At 35.9% G+C, this 24,370-nt stretch overlaps 1 protein-coding gene across 39 annotated transcripts in view; it reads right to left on the bottom strand.

The window, feature by feature from the left end:
* Positions 1-2,216: 2,216 nt before the first annotated feature.
* The window catches only part of LOC121494774 (sarcolemma associated protein), a 144,085-nt gene continuing 121,931 nt past the window's right edge, over positions 2,217-24,370 (bottom strand). For 21 of the 39 annotated variants that reach the window (XM_041761640.1, XM_041761645.1, XM_041761647.1 and 18 more), the window contains 7 exons: positions 20,098-20,220; positions 18,982-19,056; positions 15,467-15,787; positions 14,890-15,007; positions 11,639-11,810; positions 7,635-7,769; positions 2,217-4,132 (listed from right to left, as the gene is read on the bottom strand). In XM_041761640.1, the coding sequence (XP_041617574.1) occupies positions 4,040-4,132; positions 7,635-7,769; positions 11,639-11,810; positions 14,890-15,007; positions 15,467-15,787; positions 18,982-19,056; positions 20,098-20,220 (1,037 nt within the window). In that variant the 3' untranslated portion in view covers positions 2,217-4,039. Of the gene's footprint in view, positions 4,133-5,557; positions 5,648-7,634; positions 7,770-11,638; positions 11,811-14,889; positions 15,008-15,466; positions 15,788-18,981; positions 19,057-20,097; positions 20,221-24,370 lie in introns of all 39 variants that reach the window. The other 18 variants (XM_041761642.1, XM_041761648.1, XM_041761659.1 and 15 more) reach the window with 3 other exon arrangements.

The following is a 24,370-nucleotide window of genomic DNA, read 5'->3' as shown; positions in this document are numbered from 1 at the left end:
CTGATTTTGAAATAAACACACCAGAATTCATAAGTGCAAATGAACATCAATCACTCTAAATGTAAATAAACCTAAATCTCTTCATATAAGTAACTTATATGTTCTTTTGAACATATAAGAATTCTGCAGAATACTTTTTGTTTCTAATTTAAAGCAAACTCAGGGCAGCCTGGGTGGCTCAGCAGTTTAGCCCCGCCTTTAGCCCAGCACGTGATCCTGGAGACCCGGGATCGAGTCCCATGTCAGGCTCCTTGCATGGAGCCTGCTTCTCCCTCTGCCTGTTTCTCTGCCTCTCTCTCTTTCTCTGTGTCTCTCATGAATAAATAAATAAACAAATAAAAATCTAATTTAAAGCAAAATCAAAGGGGTGCCTGGGTGGCTCAGTGGTTGAACGTCTGCCTTTGCCTCAGGTCGTGATCCCAGGGTCCTGGGACTGAATCCCACATCAGGCTCCCTTTGGGGAGCCAGCTTCTTCCTCTGTCTACGTCTCTGCCTGTGTCTCTCATGAATAAACAAATAAAATCTTTAATAAAAATAAAAAAAATAAAGTAAAGCCAGAAGGCTTTTTAAAAATTTACAAAAGCAACATACATTTACTACTAAAAAATCAATCAGAAATTATAAAAGAAGATAACTGACCCACAATCATACTGACAGAAGCACTACTTAGCTTGGGTATAAATCTGAGTCCTCCTTCTATAAACATATCCTATATGTCTACATATTTTCTTTATAAAACCAGAGTTATTCTACACTGGCAACTACCTTATTTTAACTTAATATACCTTTCTTTTACCTTTATACTTTATGAATATCTTCCCATATACTTTGCAAGTACAGTAATCTGTAGGGTGGCAATATTAATTTATTTAACCAGTGACTTATGCTAGATATTTAGGTTATTTACCCAACACTATTACAAAAAAAAAAAAAAAAAAGAGTGCTACATTAAATATCCTGGTTGTCAAAATTTAGTGCACACAATTATGTTCTCAAAACTTCCAGAAGTGAGTTTTTTGAAGCAAGGCTGTACATTTTTGACAAAGTTGATTTATATGTAGCAGATTTCCATCCTTTTGACAGTAGATATAATCACTGGAAGGAGCTGAGAGTCACTGTGGGTTGAGTCTGGTGATTAAAGTGAGATCAAGCAAGGCAATACTAGTTGCAAGCCCCCACTATTCAGCAGTGTGACTGGTTTTCACATGTGACCCAAAGTGGCTCTGAGGCAGTTGCAACAGGAATTCCAAATTGTTGTAAGCACTGGCTCATTATCAAACTAAGGATATTACTTCCCAAAGACACAATCATGAAGGGGATGAATAGAGTGAGGTGATGATGCTTTCTCAGGATTCATGCTATCGCAGTTACGTCTCATTCACACACACAGAAAGTCTTAACAGTTGAGGCAACCAATTCCTTTTAAATAGCTGTACTGGTTCCCCTAAAAATTAAGTATTTGCAGTTTTCCCAGTGTGACATTCTCATAAACTTTGACCACTTGAATGACACTTCACGTTATCTTTTTAATTTTCATACCACTAGATATATAGATATTATTCTCTTTATTTTATAAACAAGGAAATGGAGACTCAGAGAAGATAAGTGATTTGCCTGAGGCAAAAGCTGCTAAAAGGGGCAGCCAGGATGCCAGTAAGGATCTGTTTAGCTTCATGTGCTGCGCTCCTTTCCTTTTCTGAGCCAGCCATGTAACACCTCTGGGTAAATCTTAAATGTATCATTATAGGGTTGTTCAACCTTAACTACTATGATTAAAATTTCTTAATGACTATCACTACCAGTGAATAATCTTATTCTATTTAACCTGGAAGTGAACTGAATGAAACTAGAAGTATTGCTTATGAATAGGCTCATTTACATTCTTAATAAAAACTGGCAATAACTACAAAAATCCATTAATTCAATTTGAATAAAATAAATATTGATACTAGACTTTACATTTAAAGAGACTTGCCTGGCAAGTGAGTCACATTTTAACAATAACCATCATAAAAGGGAAAGAAAAAATTAGAGCAGTAAGTTAAATAAAAGGCTAATAAAACTTGAAGGAAACAGCTCAGTGTTTTCTTTTAAACCCTGAAGAACATCAAATATATATTATGTTGCATTAAGAGTTATTTCAAGAAAATAACTGTTAACAATCTAACAGTGGAGTCAACACTAAGAATTTCAATGATATCCAACTCAAAAATGCATAGGGAGAGTAAAGTTATTTTATTAAATCATGCACATCACGTGTGTTAGTGCAAATAGTTTAATCTGTACTCCAGAAATTCTATTGTACTTTATATCTTTACAAAATAGATTTAAAACAATTATTTACTTTAAAAAATGTAATTCTGAAGTTAAGCATTTCAGAACAATATTTGCAATAACCTATATACAAGAGGTACTGGGTACCACTGGCATATTAGCATTCTGTGGTGGAGTGGCTTCCTGCAACAGAAAATGATGAAATGAACTATATATGACAGCATTTTCTACAAGTCATTTGTGACTAATTCCTCCATAAATCTAGTGATCCTCCCAACAGCAAATCCCAAATAGCTTAAAATATAACCTTTAAAGTATAAACAATGACTGCCAAACATCACAAAGCAAATTATATCTTAAACTTCTATTTCAACATTTGGCTAGGCCTGTGGATTGCCACAGAACATTTGAGCCAATTTACTGACATTCCCTCCCAGTCTTCATTGACTGAAAAATTTAACTATGTGATACTTTAGGATATTCTAAGACCTAAATAAATTTTATTGACATAACTGTGGTGCCGCACAAAACCATAGCTAAACTTCCACTTCTGTGTTTTAAATTTATAACATCAAGCAGTGTTTAGGTGCTTCACTGTGCATGGAACACTGTTAATCTTGGGAATAATGCTTCTCATAAACAGAACGCCCCAATTAACAACAGTAAAAAGAAAATAACCATTTGCATACCTGACCAGGAAATCTGTTGGTAGGTAACAACAGCTCACCTTGAACATGAATTAGCTTTGAAATATCATAACCAATTAAGTCAGTAAAAGCTTATCTAAAGAGATATTAATTCTTTCTTTAATTAAACATGCTTGGAGGAAGAGATGATAGAAAAAAAAAATCATGCTTCCTAAAATGCTGTATATGAGAAAATAACTTGGCTTTTAAAGAAAATATCTCTTTAAATACATGAGGTTTAATAAATTACATTCCAATTGACTCAACAGTTTGGTTTACTGCACTGAAATTGTAGAATTACTGTTTTTGCTCCCAGAAATACTTCAGTTTGCTCAAGAAAATACACACTCTCATGGAAAGTTTTTCAAAGTTGATGTCCTCCACATTGTCAAGTCACATTAAGGCTGAACAAGCGTGCACATATTCCCCAAATTATCACTAGAACAGAATATTTTCCAAGTGTATTTCTCCTTAAAAAGAAAGAAAGAAAGAAAGAAAGAAAGAAAGAAAGAAAGAAAGAAAGAAAATCCACGCAAATAGTTGTCTCTAAGTCTTGTTCCCAATAGCTCAGTGGTTTTATAACAAGTAAAAATGGCGTAAATATGTAAAAAATATATATATATGTGTATATATTTCAAACTGATAGGCACTGAGCACACAGGGCCTCTCTTCCCATGTATGTATTGGTTGTCTGATTTGGGTAGTTATCGAATCAGAAAAATGAATTATCTGGTCATTAGAATTCAGAGTAAAATACCCATAAATTTAATGTTATAAATAATTTGGTGTACCAAGAAGCCTACTTTAGGCCACCATAATATTCAGAATCTCAACATACTAATTTAAAAATTACATGAAAAATTGCAAGCAAATTATTGCTTACAGTAGAATAAAGTCACAATTTTATATCCTCTTTATAGATACATTTTATATAATTTAAAGCAATGACCCTATAGCTGTATTCTTGCACTTCTGCTGTCTTAAGAGGTAAAAAGGAAGAAAATGGTTCTGTTTGTCCCCAGCATGAGTGTGATGCCAGCTTCTAAAGGGAGGACGGTGTACGGACTCAAGAAACGCTCTCATGGAGAAGCTCTGGCCAGACCTGGCACGTACAGCACGATGGCTGTCACCGCAACCAGGGCAGCCAACATGGGCATCCAGGGCCAGGGTTTCTGTGTGGAAAGAAACCAAGAGTCAATATCACATTCTTCCCTCTTTTTTCATACCTATTAACCCCTTGGTTCCAAGAGAGTCCTGAATACTTAACAGAATATTAGAAAAACCTTATCTTTACATAAGAATACATTTTAAAAAGAAAACGAAAAAAGGTGAGGGAGTGAAGGTGAGAGGAGAGCCATTATAGCAGGAATGCTTTTAGTGGATTGTTGTGTGGAAGCCTATATATATGATATAGCTCAGTAAAGTCTCGGGCAGTTTTCAATTTTGTTACAGTTGAAACCTAATAGTGACTTCTAAGAAACCCTGTGGGCTCAGCCTGCTTATTCACTCCAGTATCCATACATTACAACTAACTGGTGTACTCGGTTGCCTGGAATACATGTCTGCCTAAAATGTTTATTTCTTGATAAAAACCAAATTTGTATGTTGGGCTAGTTTTACACAAGGGGCTGGTAGGTAAGGCGATAGGAAGAAAATGGTCTAAGCTTGATCTTCTAATTTGAAACCACGGAAGACAAGATCAGATGGAGTTCAAGATAGGGAAGTGCTATTAGGACCCTGCCTCTTCAATACTTTTAGTAAAGACCATGTCTAATGTAGTAATGTCATGTGATTATCTCATATGTTCTATTGACATGCATGCCTACTGCAGGCAAGCATGGGTGGGCTATTCCTTGTTAACTTTCAGAGAGCATTATAAAATCAATGCTCTAGTTGATAAGCTTTATTTGTACTAGAGTGTACTAAGAGTCTTACTAAGTTGGCTTTTATTTATTTTATTTTTTTCCTAAATTGGCTTTTAAAGAAATATTCTGATGTTGCAGATCAAGGCTCAGAGAGATACTGAATAGGTTTATACTCTCGTAAGTAAATGCAAGTAAATTGGGGTTGAGATTGTGAGCCAATGGCCCATTATGCTAATCTCATCCTTTTTCATCTTCATAGCCACAGTATAAGTAGAGGCAAAGGGTTGAAAAGAAGAAACTCTACACTACGGAAAAGAAGAAGGAAAGGAGGAGGGAGAAGAAAGCTGGCTGAAAACTTCAAAGAGGCAAACGCTTCATTTCTCATTCAAATCTGATTAAACATGTAATGGGGAAGGAGGTACTAATATTGCAGCAATTCATAGTTTACTCCAGTTTGCTAGAGACAAAGACTTAGTTAAAGGCAGCACAGTAACAACTGATTAGGTTGGAATTAATTCATGGTTAGCAGTACTACAAAGGAAACAAGACAAAATGTTACGTGATTAGTTGATTGTTCGGTTCATTCGTATGACACAATACATGGCATACTAAATGAAGGGTTTGCTTCAGGTAACGAAATACCTGTGTGGTTTTGCCATGCACTCTATTACAAATATGGCACAAACAGGTGACGGGGACAAACAGACAAGGACTCAACAGTAGTGCTTGTACCTTTCTCTACCACAATGGACCGAAACACCAAAACAGGAAAGCCAGGAATAGGCCGATGAATACGGCTGGGACGGGTTGTAATATGGAAGGCTAAAGAAGGGAAGGGATATTAAAATCATTTTATGCTATAAAAAAATCAGATAAGATGATTTAGACCCCAGGAGGGTGGGAAGGAGGGTAGGAAGACTGAAGTAACAGAAGTAATATCACTCAGGTTTTGCACTGATCCAAACATTTTAAAGACATCTAATACAATCCAGAATGATGGGACTGTGGTACGTAACCACCAGTTTAAAAGGGATAGCTGGAGGCAGTGGGCCATGTGGGTGCCCCCTAATATCCTAATGAAATGTAACATGTTAAGACAGAGCAATGGCAATACCTCATCAACTGATGCTCTGCTTGACAGTACATTATTTTTGTCCCATAACTGGATTCCATTATTTGATAATGTAGTCCCTTGGAAATGGGCTGAAGTTTATTTTATCCCTCCAACAAAACGTTTTTTTAAACTAAAACTCTCTTGCCTGAGATGGTATTACTTTCAAGCTTAAAAATAAATGCCTTGTGATACAAGTTTCCTCAACCAAGCAAGAGATCTGATACAATGTGTGATAAATATCTGATATATAAAGACAGGCAGCTGAGACTTATGGCTTTCAGTTGTGCTAAATAAATTTAATTTTTAAAATTGGAAGGAGTTACTATGATGAATTTTGTTACAGAGAAAAATGTAGTACCATGAGTCTAATACCATAGAAAAAGGATATCCACCTTTAAGGTAATTACTGGTACAACTAGATGTAATAATAGCCAGGTTACTTTTGAAAAGGCTCTAAATAGTACAGAAGGTTCCATTCTGATTATGCTAGATGTCTTCATAGGTTAATTTAGTAGAAGGTAGCCTGAAATTCTATACTCAGAAAGATATGAATTAACACAAAAGAGAGAAGTAACCAATCCGTTATGATCTGATTTCAGAAAAGTTCTATAATCTACATTTTCAATGCAATCAATTTGCTGAGCATAAAGCCTCCAAACCCAATTTTTATTAATTTCCGAAGGGCTTCCACCTAAGCAACAAGCCTTTATATTCTAAAAAAATGAAGAATTTTTTTTTTTTAAAGCAAAGGACAGTTGAACACAACTCATGAGCATTCTGTATGCAACTGTGTAATTGGATGGCCATGCAACATCACTCTTTTGTACTTGTGCAGCAAAGTTAAGCAGAGTGCTTTCCTCTGTAGGAATGGTGTGGCTTATGCCACTGCAGTGTCCAAGCCATGACAGAGATTTGAAATAAGTCAGAGCACAACCAACTACACTGAACAGCCACTAGTTAGGGCCCACAAAGGCAATGATCACCGAAACGTATAACACAACATTTATTTAGTATAACATCATTTTAAAGACCATCTGGCTTTCTATAAATGAAGAACAAATTAATAGTAAACTCAATTTATATGAAAATGTTCCAATTTCTCTCTCTCTCTCTCTCTCACACACACACACACACACATACATACATACACTACAGAAACTCAACAGATAATCTCTAATATTTACAGGAGGTCGAAAAGACACTAAACATTTTAGGAATATGTCTTAGTGAGAATATTATTAGAATAAAAGGAAAACCATAATTAAGTTTCCATTTTTTTGATACAGCCAAATGCTAAGGAGTCAATATGTACGACTCTTTCTTAGGTGGGTCCCTGGTGGTACAGTGTTTCATTTCTCAGGAGAAGAAATGAAGTGCCAGACAATGGCTTGGTGACAGAACTTTAGATTCATCTGGGAAAATATGACAGTTATTAGGTAAAATATTTTCTTGCAAACAAGGCTCTACCTCTAGGTAGTCCTAAGGCTCTTTTAGGGATACAGGCCAAAGGGACAAATTCTTACTCACATATTTGACAGCATAATGATTCCATAATGGAATTTCATAATGAGAAGCTTAGTTCATGTACTATAGGCCTTAATTTCTCAAATCAGTAAAAAAGTCCTCTGAAAAAATCCATTTCAGGGTTCTCACCTGCCTCACAGTCAAAGCTAAGTCGAGTTTGCAAAGACTTACATTATTTCCTTTTTCTCGGAGCAGCTTCAGGTTGTCTTTACATTGTTTGAGCTCATCTGTGATTGATTGTTTTTCCTGCTCAGTCATTTCAAACTTCAACTTCAGTTCTGAGAGTACAGTCTGTGTCTTTTCATACTAAAGGCAAAGAAAAAAGAGTGTGCAGACTCAACTTAAAATGGGCATGAAGTTATGGTTCTAGTCAGGCTTAATACCAGACCCTATTTAGCCACCTGCAACACCAAAGTCAAGCCTTTTTGTTTTAAGGAGGATAAGAATCATTTGCACTAATAATAGGAAGTATTTAATGTTAACTTTATTCTATGTAATAAGAACTTTCTGGCCTTGGAATTATTAAAAAAAAAAATTCACCATTGTGTCATCTGTTTCTAATATAAAGGGTCACTCTTTCCACTGAGTGAGAAGAGAAAAGTAAAATAATTTTTAAACTGAGCAAAAGAAAAGCAAGTGCAGAAAAACTCTGTAGGCTAATTAAATGGCAAAGTTAGGAAATCTAAGTTTATATCCTGGTAATTAATGTCAGCCAAGCTATTTTAGTCCTGAAGTAAGAAGTACTAACACCCATCAGGCTTTCCTTCACTCAGTCATCACTGGGTAGTAAAGTGTTCTGGATAAATGAATTTCTAAGCAAATGAAGTAAAGAAATATATCTAAGGTACTAATCATTATGACTGGGGCATTTCTATCTTTGGACCTAAAACTTATAAACATCAATAAATAAAATTTAAGAATCTGTTCCTGATAAATATCTTTCTATGGTGAAACATGCCTCTTCCTGCTTTGAAAAACTGTTCATTGAATACAATTTGATGTTCAAACAGACAAGCTCTCCTTTGAACACAGGTGAGGTCAATGTAAGACATAAAATGGCTTTGCCCCTATTTTAAGTGTCCAGGAAGTAGGAATTCTGACTTGTGCTACTTCTAGATACTACATCTTACATGCAAACTGGGCTCCCAAAGAACAAAAATCATTCTGCTGCTGGTTATGCCTCTGTCTTGGCCTCCACTGACCCACTCTGCCATCTCTGAAAGTTTTAGAAGGACGAAAGAAAAGACAAGGGCTGAGTCTAATATAAATACACCATGGGTCCAGCATACCACAAAGGTTTCTCCTCTTTCTGCCTATCTTTTCTAGAAATTTCTCAATAGAGAACACTTTTACATGGTGATTACTTAGGAGCTCTTCATTATGGTCTCCAAAGAGAAATATTAAGCAGGATGCAAATGTATAAAAACACTAATCAGAAGAGGTGAAGGCAGAGGAATTAGAGTCAGCAGAGAGATTACCAATAAGTGGGAAGAAAGATACGGGTTCAGAGAGGGAGGTAAAATGTAAAAGGAACTCCCTGTTACCTAACAGTGTTCCGAGAACACGTCCGGGTAGTATGCCAGACCATGAACTAAGGAATAAGATTTATAGACTTTATGACAGCTTTTTTGTGGGGTCTGTGGATTTCCTTCCAGGAGGCAGAAGGATGCTGGCAGACTGCCAAAGCAAATTCAGTGTACCCAGACTAGTCTCTTAGAACATAATCGATTCTCAATGATCAGATTCTTTACAGTGACTAAAAAAGGATAAGTGAAAACTGCTTTGCTGACCTAAATTTTCCCTTACTTTCCTTTTCCATTATTCTTATATCCAGCCTGCCTTTTACACCAAAGCACTTAATCATTTCTCTGTTCCAGGGGCCTGTGAAGCAAAGTGACAGGAAGGCAGCCCCGTCAGGAAGAGCCTGCTGTTTACCTTCAGCATGTGAGTAGCAAGGAAGGGGGCTCTGGCCCTGGAACAAGGTGGTGAAACCAAACAACTTTCTTGAGTCAGTCTTTGCATGATGGACTTGTGTACTCAATGTTTTATGAATTCTTAAATTATAGATATCCCTACTAAAGATGCTTTCTTAAGTCCGATACAAAGATGATATACCATTATTTTTCTCTTAATACCTGGGGATTAAAATTTACTTTCTCATGTACTTTTTGTTTTTGGTTAAATGTTCAAATACAAGTTGCCATATATATATAAAATTTAATTGTTGGAACAAAAGGTCACCTTCTGCAGCCTTAGTTTCACACCTGGCTTGGATATCATTTTTGCTCCATCTTGCTTTCTAACTCGAAGGTGAAAAACGAGCTCAGTTCTGATTAAGAGGAAAATACCACACAATATTACCAACACCTTTGGTTCTTCTTCATAAAAATAATCATATCTGGCTTGCTTAGCTTGTAAGATTTAAGCCTGTTACAGTGCTGAAGATACATGATACTGTGCACATTAAGCATGATTCTATGAGAGAAAGGAGAACAAAGGGGAAATGTTGAAAGAGAATATATGTGCATTAATAAAAGGTAGTAATTCATTTGCAGTGGATTACATAGATATAAGAACCTCATTAAAGAACATTTTAGTTACAGACTAGTATCCAATAGTTGACATCAGGACAAACAGAAAGAGAAGTAATTTTACATTACAAAGGAGTGTGATGACTACACGTCATTTCACAATGGAAAACACTGAACAAGAAAATAGAAAAGAAACATATTGACAAGTTCACACATATTTTTAAATGTGCTGCATTTAATGCAATCCAAAGCTATCAACAATTTAGATGCTGTGACAACATGCCACTGCCATTTGTAGAAGCAGTTAAAGCATTTCTCACTGATTGCTCAGTGACCAAAAACAGGCAAACAAATAATGCAACAAAACGGCCAATGCATTCAGAGTAACATACAACAGAATAATCTTCCAACCACAGCATTCTTCCCAGACTTTGAAATAATTATGGCATATGGACTGGAAGAACACAAAGTGCTTTACAGTATTAAATACTAGGATATTTACTTTGGCACAAAATTTGTGTTCCAACTTTCCAACTAAATAAAACGAGATTTCTCCCAGAACGCATATCCTTAGCAAGAAGATAAAAAACGAACATATTACAAAATCAATATGGCCACATGTAAATAAAAAATGTTACAGGTTGTTTTTTTTTTTTTTTTTTTCCCTTTAAGAACAAACATGAAGACAGAACAACAACAATCATGTCCATGTTCAGGCTACTACAAGGAAAGGGAAGTGCAAAGAAAAACTGCATTGATTGAACAGATTTTTCTAAAAACAATTTTGGGGAAATTTGTTATTAAAGACAAAGAGTTGTCTTTAACTTCCTTCTATGTATAGTGAATCCTTCATTTAAGAGAGTCTACAACTGGGTGGACCCTGACCAGAAGGTCAAGATGTATCAGCCTCCTCTGTTCCCAGACCTGGCCAGGACTTAATGCAGGGAGGAGAATAAGGCGGCAGGACTATACACAGCACTCATTGCCCCTCTGTCAACTTCAACGTTTTGCTCAGAAAGAGGCTGGGTGGGGTATCTACCCCAAAATCAGCCCTCACCATTTTTAACATGATTTTTTAAAAAGCCACCCAGGCCAAGGTTTTAAGCAAAATGACATGAAAAGTGAACATGCATATTTGTGAAGGGGAAAAAAAGGGGAAAAGGGGTGGGAGTGCAGGAGGAAAAAGTAAAAGGTCACAGAACGTGTGTTTGGCCGTCTGGCTATGAAGTGAATTTTAAGAACTTTCAGGCCAGTGTCAATGAAGGGTTTAGACTGAGTATTATGGTGTGGCTCCAGTTTGCTTTCCAAAAGTGTTCTAAGTTAAATATGATATTGTCTTTGAAAGATAAACAATAAATTGAGTAATCTGGTATACAAAGGGCTTCTGTCAACTAACTGGTAGAGAAAAAATTTTAATGTAAGTTTGTATATTTATAGTTTTGAGACCAAATCCTACTGATGAATTCTCTCTATATGGATCATGATACATAGCTAGAAATCACAAAGCAGAGATGCTCCAAGTACCAACTTTTTGACAGGTAATGAGACTTCTGCTTCCCTTTATATCTAACTACCATGAATATCTGATTTGCTTTTGGCTTTAAGTCCAACCATAATTGGGCTCATAATGTCTTTTCGCTTTACCTCTTTCTGTACATCCTTTGCTTGGTTTTCAGCTTTACTGAGAAGAGTTTTTAAATCAGCTGAATCCCGAAGATGCTGTTCTTTCAAGGATCCCACTTGATTCTCAAGCTCTTTCCTAGTCATCTGAAGGATGCTGAGATCACTGGTAAGCTCTAAACTCTGCTTCTGAGAACTGCAACATAAATATTGACAGTTATTCAATTCATGTAGAAACCAGACATAGCAGGAAGTCCAATTTCTTATATATTTCACTAGGAGGGATGGAGTAAATTTCAGAGGGAAAAATATATAAAAAAGAATATGTTCAATAAATAAGCATTAAAATACTAAAAAAATTGCATGTTTAAAGCTGTGTTCTATTTTCAGATAATCAAATATGCACAGAGGTTGAAATCTTAAAAGTGGAAGTAGGAGGTGACTGACTAAATTTTGTTACATCACATTATATTTATTACTTGTTCCATAAAAAGATTCAGTGTGGGGCTGCCCCAGGAAATTAGCACATATTCAACTATGTTCTTATTTAAGTACTTAACAAATAGAATGGGGGACAGAAACGTAGAGCTTAAGAGCTACGGTCGACTCATGTAAAGATAAACCTACTCAAATGAAAAGACACACCAAATTGGGGGGAAAGCATAAAACAAAGAACCAGGAGGCTGGGTTCTAGACCCAACTCTGCCACTGTTCAGTTGTGGGATTCTGAGGAAGTCACTTAACTGGTGCAGTTTCCTTCTCTGAGGAAGCAATTCCTGAGCTCTTAGATCTGTGCCAAGCACTGTATTACACAGACACAAGTAACACCAGGATAGTCTCAGTGCCCTCCAATGTCCAGTAAAAAGACTGAACTCAATAACTTCTGAGGTTGTTTACCAGCTTAAATTCTATAATTACTTTTTTTATAGCTTGATATAAAAAAAATTTCAATTTGTACACTAGGAAAACAGCTTGATAGGCATGAGTAAAAATTCTTTGTTCAATTTCTCCTACATCACAAAAAAAAAAAAAAAAAAAAACCTACCATAGTGTAACTGTTTGAAAGAATGTGGCTCCCATCTACAACAGAAATAGCTAAAGGAGAATAAAGTTTTCAAGATGACAGTTTTATGCTTCTCAGAATGGATCATAAGACTTAGACTCAATATTGTTAATGAAGGAACTATGGAGTATAAATCCCAATCTGACTGTACACCAGGCAAATTCTTAAGGGATGAGTGTGGCATCAGCCCAATATAGCTAGGAACTAAATGGCACAGAAGACTCTGTAAAGGAAGATTAACTTCTAAATACTACTTATATGCTAAAAAGGCTTGCCAAATAAAGTTAGCCACTAGACCAAAAGTTTAGGAAACATAAAAAATTTATGTGAGTTTCGGCAGACAACTTTGACTAATGATATAATATATTCCACCTTCTGGGACCTAATATTTTTAAACTGTATGCTTCTAACTCATCAGGAGTTTTCTGCTTTTCAACATTTGAAAAAGTCTGAAGTAATTTAAAAAACAAAACAAAACAGCATTTAACAACCTGCCAGATTCTAATTAATTATATCTCAGAGGGCAGCCCTGGTGGCACAGCGGTTTAGCGCCGCCTGCAGCCCGGGGTGTGATCCTGGAGACCCGGGATCAAGTCCCACGTTGGGCTTCCTGCAGGGAGCCTGCTTCTCCCTCTGCCTGTGTCTCTGCCTCTCTCTCTCTCTCTCTGAATCAATCAATCAATCAATCTTAAAAAAATTATATCTCAGAAAAGAAGGATCAAGTTTATATCTTTAAAATGTCAATAATCCCAAGGCAGGAATAATTTAAGATAATCAATACTAGTAATCAAAGATCACTATTTCTTGCTTGATAGAATACCAAACTAAATGGATTAGCTAAGATTCCAAATAAGAAAAATTTGAGTGTCTGCATCATGTAATACTCATTTTAAACCAAACATTTTGTCCAAATGTGCTGCCAATGCAGACAGTCCCGTTGGTACATATATATACATTCATATGTGTAAATATTTGTGTTTGGACCTTAATTTTATCCTATTCAGATTTTGGAATTGTTTTTATAAAATTTTACATGTTATAATACGTTTACTCTTTTATCAGTTACCTCTAAACATTAAAAATACATAAAAATACATATGAATGTATGAAGAGACTGGAAAGACAGGACACTGAAAGAGAAAAGGGTTTTATAGATTTGTTAACACATGGTATTGTAAAAAGGCATCTTAAAAAACGAATCACCACATCTTGTTCCTTCAACTAGTTCTTGATTATTAAAAATGTATAATCTATTACAACTGTTATTCTTTATAAGCAGATAATGAGGCTTACTATTTCCTGATGTATCTAGTCCTTTGTTTTCTCCTAAAGCTTGTTTTTATAGGAACTGACCTTGATCACTGAGTTTCTGCTAACCCTGAGGTTCTTTACGAGTATAAACACAAGCTAACAAGAGTAAAGACCCCCATTTCTGGTGTACTGTGAGGAAGGAGGTGGATTAATTAAGAGTGGCTTCAATAATAAACATGTACTACTTTCATATTCTGAATCAGAACATAAATAGTGTTTAAATAAAAATATGGAATGGATCACATTTTTAAGGAAAAAATAGATTTTAAACTATACAACAAAAGTTGGTGGGAAAACAGGACTCCACTAAATTTGCTGGAATAAATTTTTGCATTCCTTGGTTTGCTTATAAGGTACTGGATATTAGAAAAATATAACTAGTTTTGGAGAGTTCTTGATTTTATATGTATCTGTGAAATTCAAAAGCTGAATTTGTATCTTCCAATGGTATGAATTCTTTATTATAGTCATCTCCTGATTCCCTTACAAACAGAAGGAATCACTGGCTTGAAAGAAAAACAAGTGATTACCTACGATATATATATTTGAAGTTTTTACCATTTAGTTTATAGGACTAATTCAATCACGAAGTATAGATATTTGCTGTTTTCTGTTTAGGGCTTTGGTGGGGGTGGGGGGCTGTAGTCCATGAATGTGTATTCCTTGAGTACATCAAAAGGAAAGGAAATGTAGGATGACAGTGAAAGTTAAAAAACAAAAAAAAATCCACCAAAACACACAACCTGCAGTATTGTTAGCATGCTTAACCTGTTAAAATAGCCAAAAAGAGTCTAGGTGAACATTTTGCTCCAAAAGGGTATTTAAGTATCAAATTTAAATTTAATTTAGATGAAAATTTAAGATAAAGAAATATTCTGAAGCTAAAAGAGTTCTTGCATACTTGTGCAATTCTTTTTCTTGCCGCTGCAGTTCTGATGATAACAAAACATTTTCCTTTTTTAGAGAATGGCATTCGGCTTCCAATACATTCCATTCCTTTCTCAACTTCTCTAGTTCACCTAAAATAGTCCCAAAACATATTCATTAATATAGGAACAAAATTTCCATAATAATTTAGGGGATAAGGGAAATATTTCGGAGAAAAACGTACTTGCCCCCTCCCTTAAGAACATGTAGATTTTACATGGCTATTCTTTGGTTCTTGTTTATTTTGCATCTGTACCTCAGGTGAATCTCATCACCTTGAATTTGAAGTAATATTTTCTTCCCATTTCACTTTTATAAGACAAATAATTTCAGTAGTATTAAAGTAAAATATAAAATTATAAATATTTCAGTTTATTGTAGAATTTGCAAACCTGAAGAATGTTTATAGCCCCAATAATAAAAACATTGCTTTATACAACTAAATTGTTATCAAAGAGAAAAAAGCCCAAATGATTATTTTGTGCAAGTTTTATAATTGTAGGTAATCACTGTCAAGAGTTAAGAGCTTTATGTAAAATATGTGCACTCACTTTGTAGCCTTGTTGCTTCCTCTCTCTGCTGGTCCTCACACTGCTGACATCGAAGCTGAAAACTATTCTGCAGACTCGTGATTTCTTTCTCATATTCAGATGCTGCTTTCCGCCACCGCTCAAGCTCACCTCGCACCTTCTTAAGCTCTTCTTGTAATGAGGCAATGTCAGTGTCCCGCTCAGAGGCAGCCTTTTCTGCTGCTTGATGAAGGAGCAAAATTTCATCTCGGGCACTAAGCAGTTCATCTCGAGTGCTTGTAATTTCACTGTCCTTCTCCTCCCGGAGATTCTCAATATTGATGTGTAACCTCTGTAGTTGGGCTGCAAAAGTATATTTATCCATCATTTTCTTTGTCCAAAGAGATTACAAATAAATAAACTGCCCAAATGGGATTATAGTTACTACACAGCCCATGCTGTCAGAGCTGTTTGTTGCTTTTGATTAAGCAGTCCAAGCAATCCAAGTTTAATGCAGAAAATGTCAAAATACCGAAATACAAAGAGTAAAAAACCAAAGTGATCTTTTTATTTCTCCCACACAGTGAAAGTTGCTTCTAGCATTTGGTATTTATTCTTCTAGATTTTTTTTTAAAGATTTTATTTATTTATTCATGAGAGACACAAAGAACAGAGACATAGGCAGAGGGAGAAGCAGGCTCCCTGCAGGAAGCCTGATGTGGGACTTGATCCCAGGACCCCAGGATCATGACCTGAGCCAAAGGCAGATGCTCAGCCACTGAGCCACCCAGGTGTCCCTCTTCTAGATTTTTTTTTAAAAGATTTTATTTATTTACTCATAAAGACAAACACACACACACACACAGAGGCAGAGACACAGGCAGAGGGAGAAGCAGGCTCAATACAGGGAGCCCGATGTGGGACTCGTTCCTGGTTCTCCAGGATCACAACCCAGGTTGCAGGCGGCGCCAAACCGCGATGCCACCAGGGCTGCCCTTCTAGATTTATTATATGCATTTTATACACATGTTAAAGCAAAAACAAGGAGGGACTATAACATATATAGTGTTCTCTATCTTGCTGGTGATGAATATCTTTTAATAACAAAAAAAATTACATTATGACTTCTTTGATCCTTTATTTTAGACATTTTAGGCTGTTCAGTTTTTAATATAAGAAATACTGCTTATAATGTAATCCTAATTTTTTTTCTTAGAATGAATTCCTAGACATGGAATTACTTGGTTGGATAGTATGCAGTAGTGAAATCTTTGATGTTCTTGATTCAATTTTCAGTTTAAATGTCAATTCCTTGAAAAAGCTTTCTCTCATGACTTATCTAAAAAATGCCCTCTCATTCCCTAGCCCATTACTCTGCTTTTATTGGACATCATATTTTATATTTGCTTACTGTTTATCTTTTCCACTGACTATACATCTCATGCATATTCTATCCTCAATATTAGCAGAGCAAACAACTAAGAATTACTGGTTGAATTAATGAATTGACAACATTAATGAATAAGGACTCATCAAAGAGGTGTATTTTTAACAGATCTGGTCCAGTGCCCTCAAGATTTGAACTGGAAACAATCTGTGTGAAATACTTGGTTCAGAACTGGAAAGACAGTTTTGGCTACTATAACACAAGAAAACACAGGCAGAGAAAGTTCCTTAGGTAAAAAAGAACAATTAAAATAATTAAGAGAATTTAAGGCTGAGAAATGGGGAGGCTGCCCCATAGATATGCATTAAAAACAAAAAACATAAAATGAGGTTTTTTCAGTATGCAGGAAGTACTGAGACGTTAACAGGTTCAAAATCTGAAGGTAGAATCATAAAATACACATGCTGGCACTAGGGGGCACTCAATGATGTCTAGGTAAGACAACTTTAAGACAAAAGGCAGCCCTTTGTCATAGAACCTTTAGGAAAAATTGCCCATACACAGAAGAGAATGCAAATACAAATTGAAATCAGATTTACATAAGCTAATAGATAAAGGCATTAAATTATAAGAGTTTAAAATTTTTTCTATTCAAAAAGACATATAATCTACCCCAGAAATTCTAACCTATCATAAAATTTAAATTTTTAAGTAACTCAAATGTCCCCAGGGGAATTTGGGTGGCTCAGCTGGTTAAATGCCTGACTCTTGATTTTGGCTCAGGTCATGATCCCAGGGTCATGAGATTCAGCCCTGCGTGGGGCTCCGTTGCTGGGCATGGAGCCTGCTTAAGGTTCTCTCTCTCCGTCTGCCCTTCTATGCCCAGGCTTACTCACTCATGTTCCCTTCCCCTCCTCTCTCTTAAAAGTAGATACATACATAATTCAAATGTCTCACTCAAAAATAAGAAAACTCAAAAGATTTTTTTCTCTGGGATATCTTAGGGCAAATATCATAGGCCTCATACAATGATTCCCCATTTTTTCTTTTTTAAATTTTTATTTATTTATGATAGTCACAGAGAGAGAGAGAGAGGCAGAGACACAGGCGGAGGGAGAAGCAGGCTCCATGCACCGGGAGCCCGACGTGGGATTCGATCCCGGGTCTCCAGGATCGCGCCCTGGGCCAAAGGCAGGCACCAAACCGCTGCGCCACCCAGGGATTCCCCCCATTTTTTCTGAATTGAGATTGTCTGTTTAATTATTTCTCACTCTACATCTCAAACCAAAAGTTTAAAATAACATTAGTTCCCTCATTGATAACGAAGGCAAATTAATTTTGCTTTATGAATTTTATAATACCACAGGGGAGAAAGATCTCCCCTAGGGCTCTCACAATTCAAGCCTAACAGCACCGGGAACTGTATTTTGAAGTAAACTTTGACAGGCAGGATCTTTCTGGTCATTTCTGTAATGACCCTGGATAGTTCACATTAGCAAAACGGTGGGTATAAAGAGTAGCCTCTACCAATGAAAGCACTGCAGGGATCATTATTCTATTCATGCAATATATAATTTTTGTTGCAATTCAAGTAGGTTTTTTTAAACCTTTATTTGTTTGAGAAAGAGAGCACAAGTGTAAAGGGCAGAGGGAGAGGGAGGAAGAATCTCGAGCAGACTCTGTGCCAAGCGCAGAGCCCAACGTGGAGCTTGATCTCATGACCCCGAGATTGGGACTTGAGCTGAAACCAAGAGTTGGACACTTACCTGCCTGTGCTACCTAGACACCCCTTAATGCAAGTTTGTTATGAGCTTTAGAAATAATGTCACCAAGCTAAAAGTGCTGATGCACAGGGCAGCTCAAATTGATATTCTGTCCAAAGGTGCCCTCTGTAGTAACTGACTATATAACCCAGAAAGTGAGTCCTACCAAACCCATGTCTTGACCCATGCTCTTTCCACTCAAAGTGTCCACTATTAATACTAGGAGATTGTGTTTTTAAAAAGCAAAATAAAATAAAAAGCCCACCAGGAGTCTAATCATAGTCTCAGATTCCAGGAACAAACCAAAGACATGAAAAATGGGAACTCTCTACATTCTTACTTTCCATTCCTTTTCTATCACTACAAACAAACAATAATAATCCCAAACAGCCCTGGGGTGTTCCTACCTTGAAGAACCTGTATTTGTTTACTGGATTCCTCAACTTGATTTCGATAGGCTTTTCTTTCTTCTTCCAAAAGAGCTAAAAACAAAACACAGTATATCTAATTTTATGAGTTAATGAAAGTATTCAGAATTGAGCAGCTGGAAATTTCTAAGAAATTCTCACCTAAAGTTTATTGAAGGAAAAAAAAGATAAGCAGTAAGTATTATCAGTATTAGCAGTTAAATAGTTTAATGATTTGGGGAGCATAAAATAGTAGTGAGTAATAAATCTATTCATTTGAGTTGCAGAGTTTTCTAGACCTTATATAACGAAGATTATATGTGCTATTCTTTACATGAGGAGCAGTCTTAATAGTTGTTAATCAGCATTTTGAGCTTAAATTTTAAAAACAGACTTAAAATTCTCATGTTTACTGCCAAGTACATAGTAAGTACTAACTAACAGGGAGTTCCCAGTTGCTCCTGGAGATGTGAATCTTCCTCCTGAACAGGAAGGCCAGCTAGAGAACATGAGGACAGCATAGGCCATTTACTTTCTCCTTGTTCTAAGACTTTCTAAGCTACCAAGTGACTGAAACTAGGTAGTTATTGTGAATGATATGGAAATGTAAGCTCTAGGGAATAAATATCACCAACTCCACTAGCCTATGGTACTATGGATAAGTAAACTACTAGAAAAGAAAGTGGGAAAGTGCAAAATTCTATACCTTTACTTTGTCGGGTTTTCCCATTTACTGAAGACTACACTATAAAATCACAGGGGATATAAATTTCCCTCATCTTATACTGAGGAGTCAACACTAGGTGTAACTAAAATTTAGAAATTGAAATACATTATGTTTTTCCCTTTTGTTGTACTTCATATGTAATCAATTGTTAAGATCTTTCATTGGTATAGGTCCTTCTTGATCTTCACATCAACATGAAGGAAGTAGAGCAACTGTAACTCTCCCCACTTTATTGATCTGAAACGTAAGTTCAGAGAGGGTAGGTAAATGTCCCAAGATCACATATCTAATAAAATTGTGGATCTGGAACAAGAGACCATGCCTCTGGACTTAGTTATATCACATTGCTTCCACATCCCCTAAAACAATCAAAGTAATCTTTATCTCACCTTGAAGTTCAAAGCATTTTTGTTTACTTGCTCTAGCTAGTTCCTGGGCTTCAATCAATTCCTTGCGAAGATGCTGAATTTCTTGTTTTGCCTCAATTTCTGACTGTGCACCCTGCAAGTCATCTGACAAAATAATGTTTATTTTAAAAGCAAGAGTTAGTATCACACTATAATCTCTACAACCAAATATTAGCCATCTCTTTCGTATTTAGACATGCATAGTTAAAGAACACAGCACAAGTGAGTTAAATAAAATTTAGAAGCAAATTATATTAAGCATTTTAGTCATTTTACCCTGGAGAAAGAATACAAGTACAGCTAAATATATATTAGTAATTCATAGCAATGGTATTATAAAATATATATTAACATATACTACATTATATATTTCACTTATGTAGAGCTTATGTAAGGCTTGAGAATCAGTAAGATGGGTATATGCCATTCTTTAACAATTTTAAAATACTTTATAACAAGTCAGAAAAATTTCACTTGGAACTTAACTGGAAATAGAAAAACAAAAACATACTTTTTTTCAAATAAAAAATATTTTAGCATTATTTCCCCAGTTGTAGAGAACAAAATAAAAACCAGCCTGAAATCTTCATCATGCTCACTTTGTCATCAGTATTTCTCCAACACTACACACATAACAAGTATTTGTTGAGTTACTAAATGATGTAACCTAAACGGTTTTATTAAAATAAATTAGATCCAGGATTACATCTCAAATATCCCCCCTCTCTAATATCTTTCCCCTCTTGTCACTCTGCTCATCTTTAACCATATTAAAATTTTCTGCTATTGATCACTGCTGAAATAAATATATTAGGTCATATTCTTCTAGTGCATTCTATTTGACTATTACTTTGGTTTACGAACAGCTCAGGTATAACAACTTAATTACAAAAGAGCAAAGAGAAGCGCCTGGCTGGCTCAGTTGGTAGAGCATGTGACTCTTGATCTTGGGGTTGTAAGTTAAAGCCCCATGTTGGGTACAGAAATTACTTAAAAATAAAAATCTTTAGAGGTACCTCAGCGGCTCAATTGGTTAAGTGTCTAATTCTTGGTTTTGGCTCAGGTCGTGATCACCGGGTGTGGGATTGAGCCCTACAACAGGCTCCACACTCAGACCAGGGTCTACTTGAGATCTCTCCCTTTCTCCTTCCCCTACTGGTCTTCCCTGCACTCATGCTCTTTCTCTCTCAAATAAAGTCTTTAAAAAATTAAATCTAAAAAAAAAAAAGAGCTAAGGATAAAATTTCACAATATGATCACAGCAGGTCTTAGATGTTATATACACATATTTTCATACTCAGACTATATTCTACTTTTTCCTGCAGGGAAAAGTAAATTTAGCTTTGGTTTCATCTATTCTAGTCAACCTATCAATTCTTCCTTCAGATGGTCTCCTGGTAAAGGGAAAGAGAGAGAAAGATTTTCCAGTGGCAGGAGTACTGTCACAACAACTACAAAACTTCTCTTCCAACGCTACATATTGGAATCTGCAAAAGTCCTAGATGCCCACCTCTGGATTTGTCTTTATATAGGACAACGTCCTTACTGTCAAGAATGTTTAGGAAGTAAGTGTCATGATGCCTACATCTTATTTTCAAGTGATTTAGCAAAAAAAAAAAAGAAAAAAACTATGTAAAACCCTTCAATAGATAATTTATTAGTTGTGTATTCATATTTTTTTAACCTTGGCACTTTTGAAATTTGGGGCTGTCCTGTGGATTGTAGCATGTTTTAGCAGTTTCCCTGGTCCCTGCCCACTAGATGCCAGTAGTATTCCCTCTGAGTTGTAACAACCATAATGTTTCCATATATTGCCAAATATCTCTTTGGGGATAAAACTGCTCCATGTTGAGAACTACTGTTCCAGGTTAATAATTAGATAACCAAGAAAAAAAATTATATGTAGACTTCTTTTCCACAGAAGCACTGGTTAGTAACTCTGAACCTGTTTTTTTGTGTATTCTAAAAGTGATCAAATAAATAAATATATTGTAAAAAAAGAGAGCTAGGTTTCTCACTGTGAGATAACAGAATTAATGATGTGGAAATAGGGAAGACAGAGTTAATCCTGTGGTATAGGGTAAGATTAGAGTATGAACTCTAATAAATCTGAAGGTATAGACAAATGCAGATGTAGAAATAAATATAGGTATGGGAGATACACTCATATATATGGGCATTAAGTATATGCATACATCTGTTTCTTCACGGTCTACTGAATGGGCCTAGAAGCAATGAGCATACCAAATACTCAGACCTTGGTTTCTAAATACTATTCTCCACTAAAAAAGAACTAGAGCTCTTTGGAGAAATTGATTTCAGTGCTAAGGGTGTGAAAATACAAGATGAATGTAGAACATCTTTTGTGTTAGAAAGTAAGAAGGGGCTCAAAGAATGATTGGTTCATGTTGAAAAGATCCAAGGGGCTCCTAACTGGCCAAACCTGGGAGAATATGAGTCAAAATAATGGTAGTGAAAGGTTATAATCCACTGAATAACACATAAATCCATGAATTCACAATGATATAGATAAAGGAAAGGAAGGAAAGAAAGGAAGGGAATGAGGGAGGGAGGGGACAAGAAAACACTTCTTTATGGTAGAAAGCCAGCTAACAAATGTAGAAGGAATGACAGAATTAGAAAATCACTACTTGGCAACTATTATAGTAATAACTGATTCAGTCAAAGATCCTCAGTAGATGGTAACACTAAGTAAGTAGATAAAAAGCTGAGGAGTAATAGGGTATTTATACAGAGTTAACATCACCAGTGACAGAATAATATCAGTTGCCTCCTGATATGATGTCTATTATTATTACTGAGGAACATTCTACAAAAATAACTGCTCTTCAGAAATGCCACTGTCATGAAAAACAACTGAGGAACTGTTCCAGATTAAAGGAGAACAAAGAAACGTGATCACTGAATACAATGTATGACTCAAGATTTTCATTTATAATGACATTCCTTTTATTAAAAAACATTATTGAGAAAACTGACAAGATGTGTGAATAAGGTCTATGGATGTGATAATCATTGTTACTTTCCTAACTGTGAGAGTCGTATGGAGCTATGTAAGAGAAACAGAAAATATACACTGAAGTGTTCAGAAGTAAAGGTTATCAGGTCTGCAATTTACTCTCAATGGTTCAGGGGGAGAGAAAGTAAGGTGGGTGGAGGAAGGAGAGGGAAATGGATAAATCAAATTCTGTAAAATGGTAAGAGAAAATGGAATGAAAGGTTAACATTTGGAGAATCTGGATGAAGAGTATATGGGATTCTTTGTTCTACTGCAGTTTTTCTTTAAGTCTGAAATTGCATCAAAATAAAAAGTCAAAAAAATTTTTACATACATACAAAATAAAATACTGCAAAACACTACCAATTGTTGAATCTAGGCAGTGGGCATATATGAGTGTCTTGGATACTCTTCAACTTTTCTTGTTTGACATTTTTTAATTAAAAAAGGCCTCTTGAAATTACCAATCCCAATGCCACAATTTTAGAATAATCCCCAATCACTTCTGTTTAAATTCTTCCCCCTATTATTTTTTATTTTTTATTTTTATTTTATTTTTATTTTTTATTTTTTTAAAGATTTTATTTATTTATTCATGAGAGACAGAGAGAGAGAGAGAGATGCATAGACACAGGCAGAGGGAGAAGCAGGCTCCATGCAGAGAGCCTGACACAGGACTCAATCCCAGGTCTCCAGGATCACACTTCGGGCCGCAGGCGGCGCCAAACCGCTGTGTCACCAGGGCTGCCCCCTATTTTTTTTTTTTTAAGATTTTATTTATTTATTAATTAGAGAGAGAGAGAGAGAGAGAGAGGCAGAGACACAGGTAGAGGGAGAAGCAGGCTCCATGCAGGGAGCCTGATGTGGGACTCGATCCCGGGACTCCAGGATCACGCCCTGGGCTGAAGGCAGGTGCTAAATCACTGAGCCACCCAGGGATCCCCAAATTCTTCCCCTTAATCTATCCTGCCCTTCTGCATTATATACTACACTGGCATACTAAAGCAATTCTCTTACTTAGATCAAAAACCTATATTGATTCCCTCTTGTAACAAGTGCAGACATCTTTATCTGACTTTTAAAAAGTTCTCCATAATTCAGTCATTACTCATCTTCCATTACTCACTAAGATACTCAATTCCTAGTAGTCTCCTTAGTAGCTTGGTAGTAGTCATGGGACTACTTTCCTTATGTATCTTTGCTCGCGCCATCTGCCTCTTCAAGCCTGCTTATCCT

Source organism: Vulpes lagopus, chromosome 7, assembly GCF_018345385.1.
Source record: "Vulpes lagopus strain Blue_001 chromosome 7, ASM1834538v1, whole genome shotgun sequence".
Classification (NCBI taxonomy): Eukaryota; Metazoa; Chordata; class Mammalia; order Carnivora; family Canidae; genus Vulpes; species Vulpes lagopus.
Note: the sequence above shows the minus strand (reverse complement) of the source record. Positions and strands in the feature narration are given on the sequence as shown.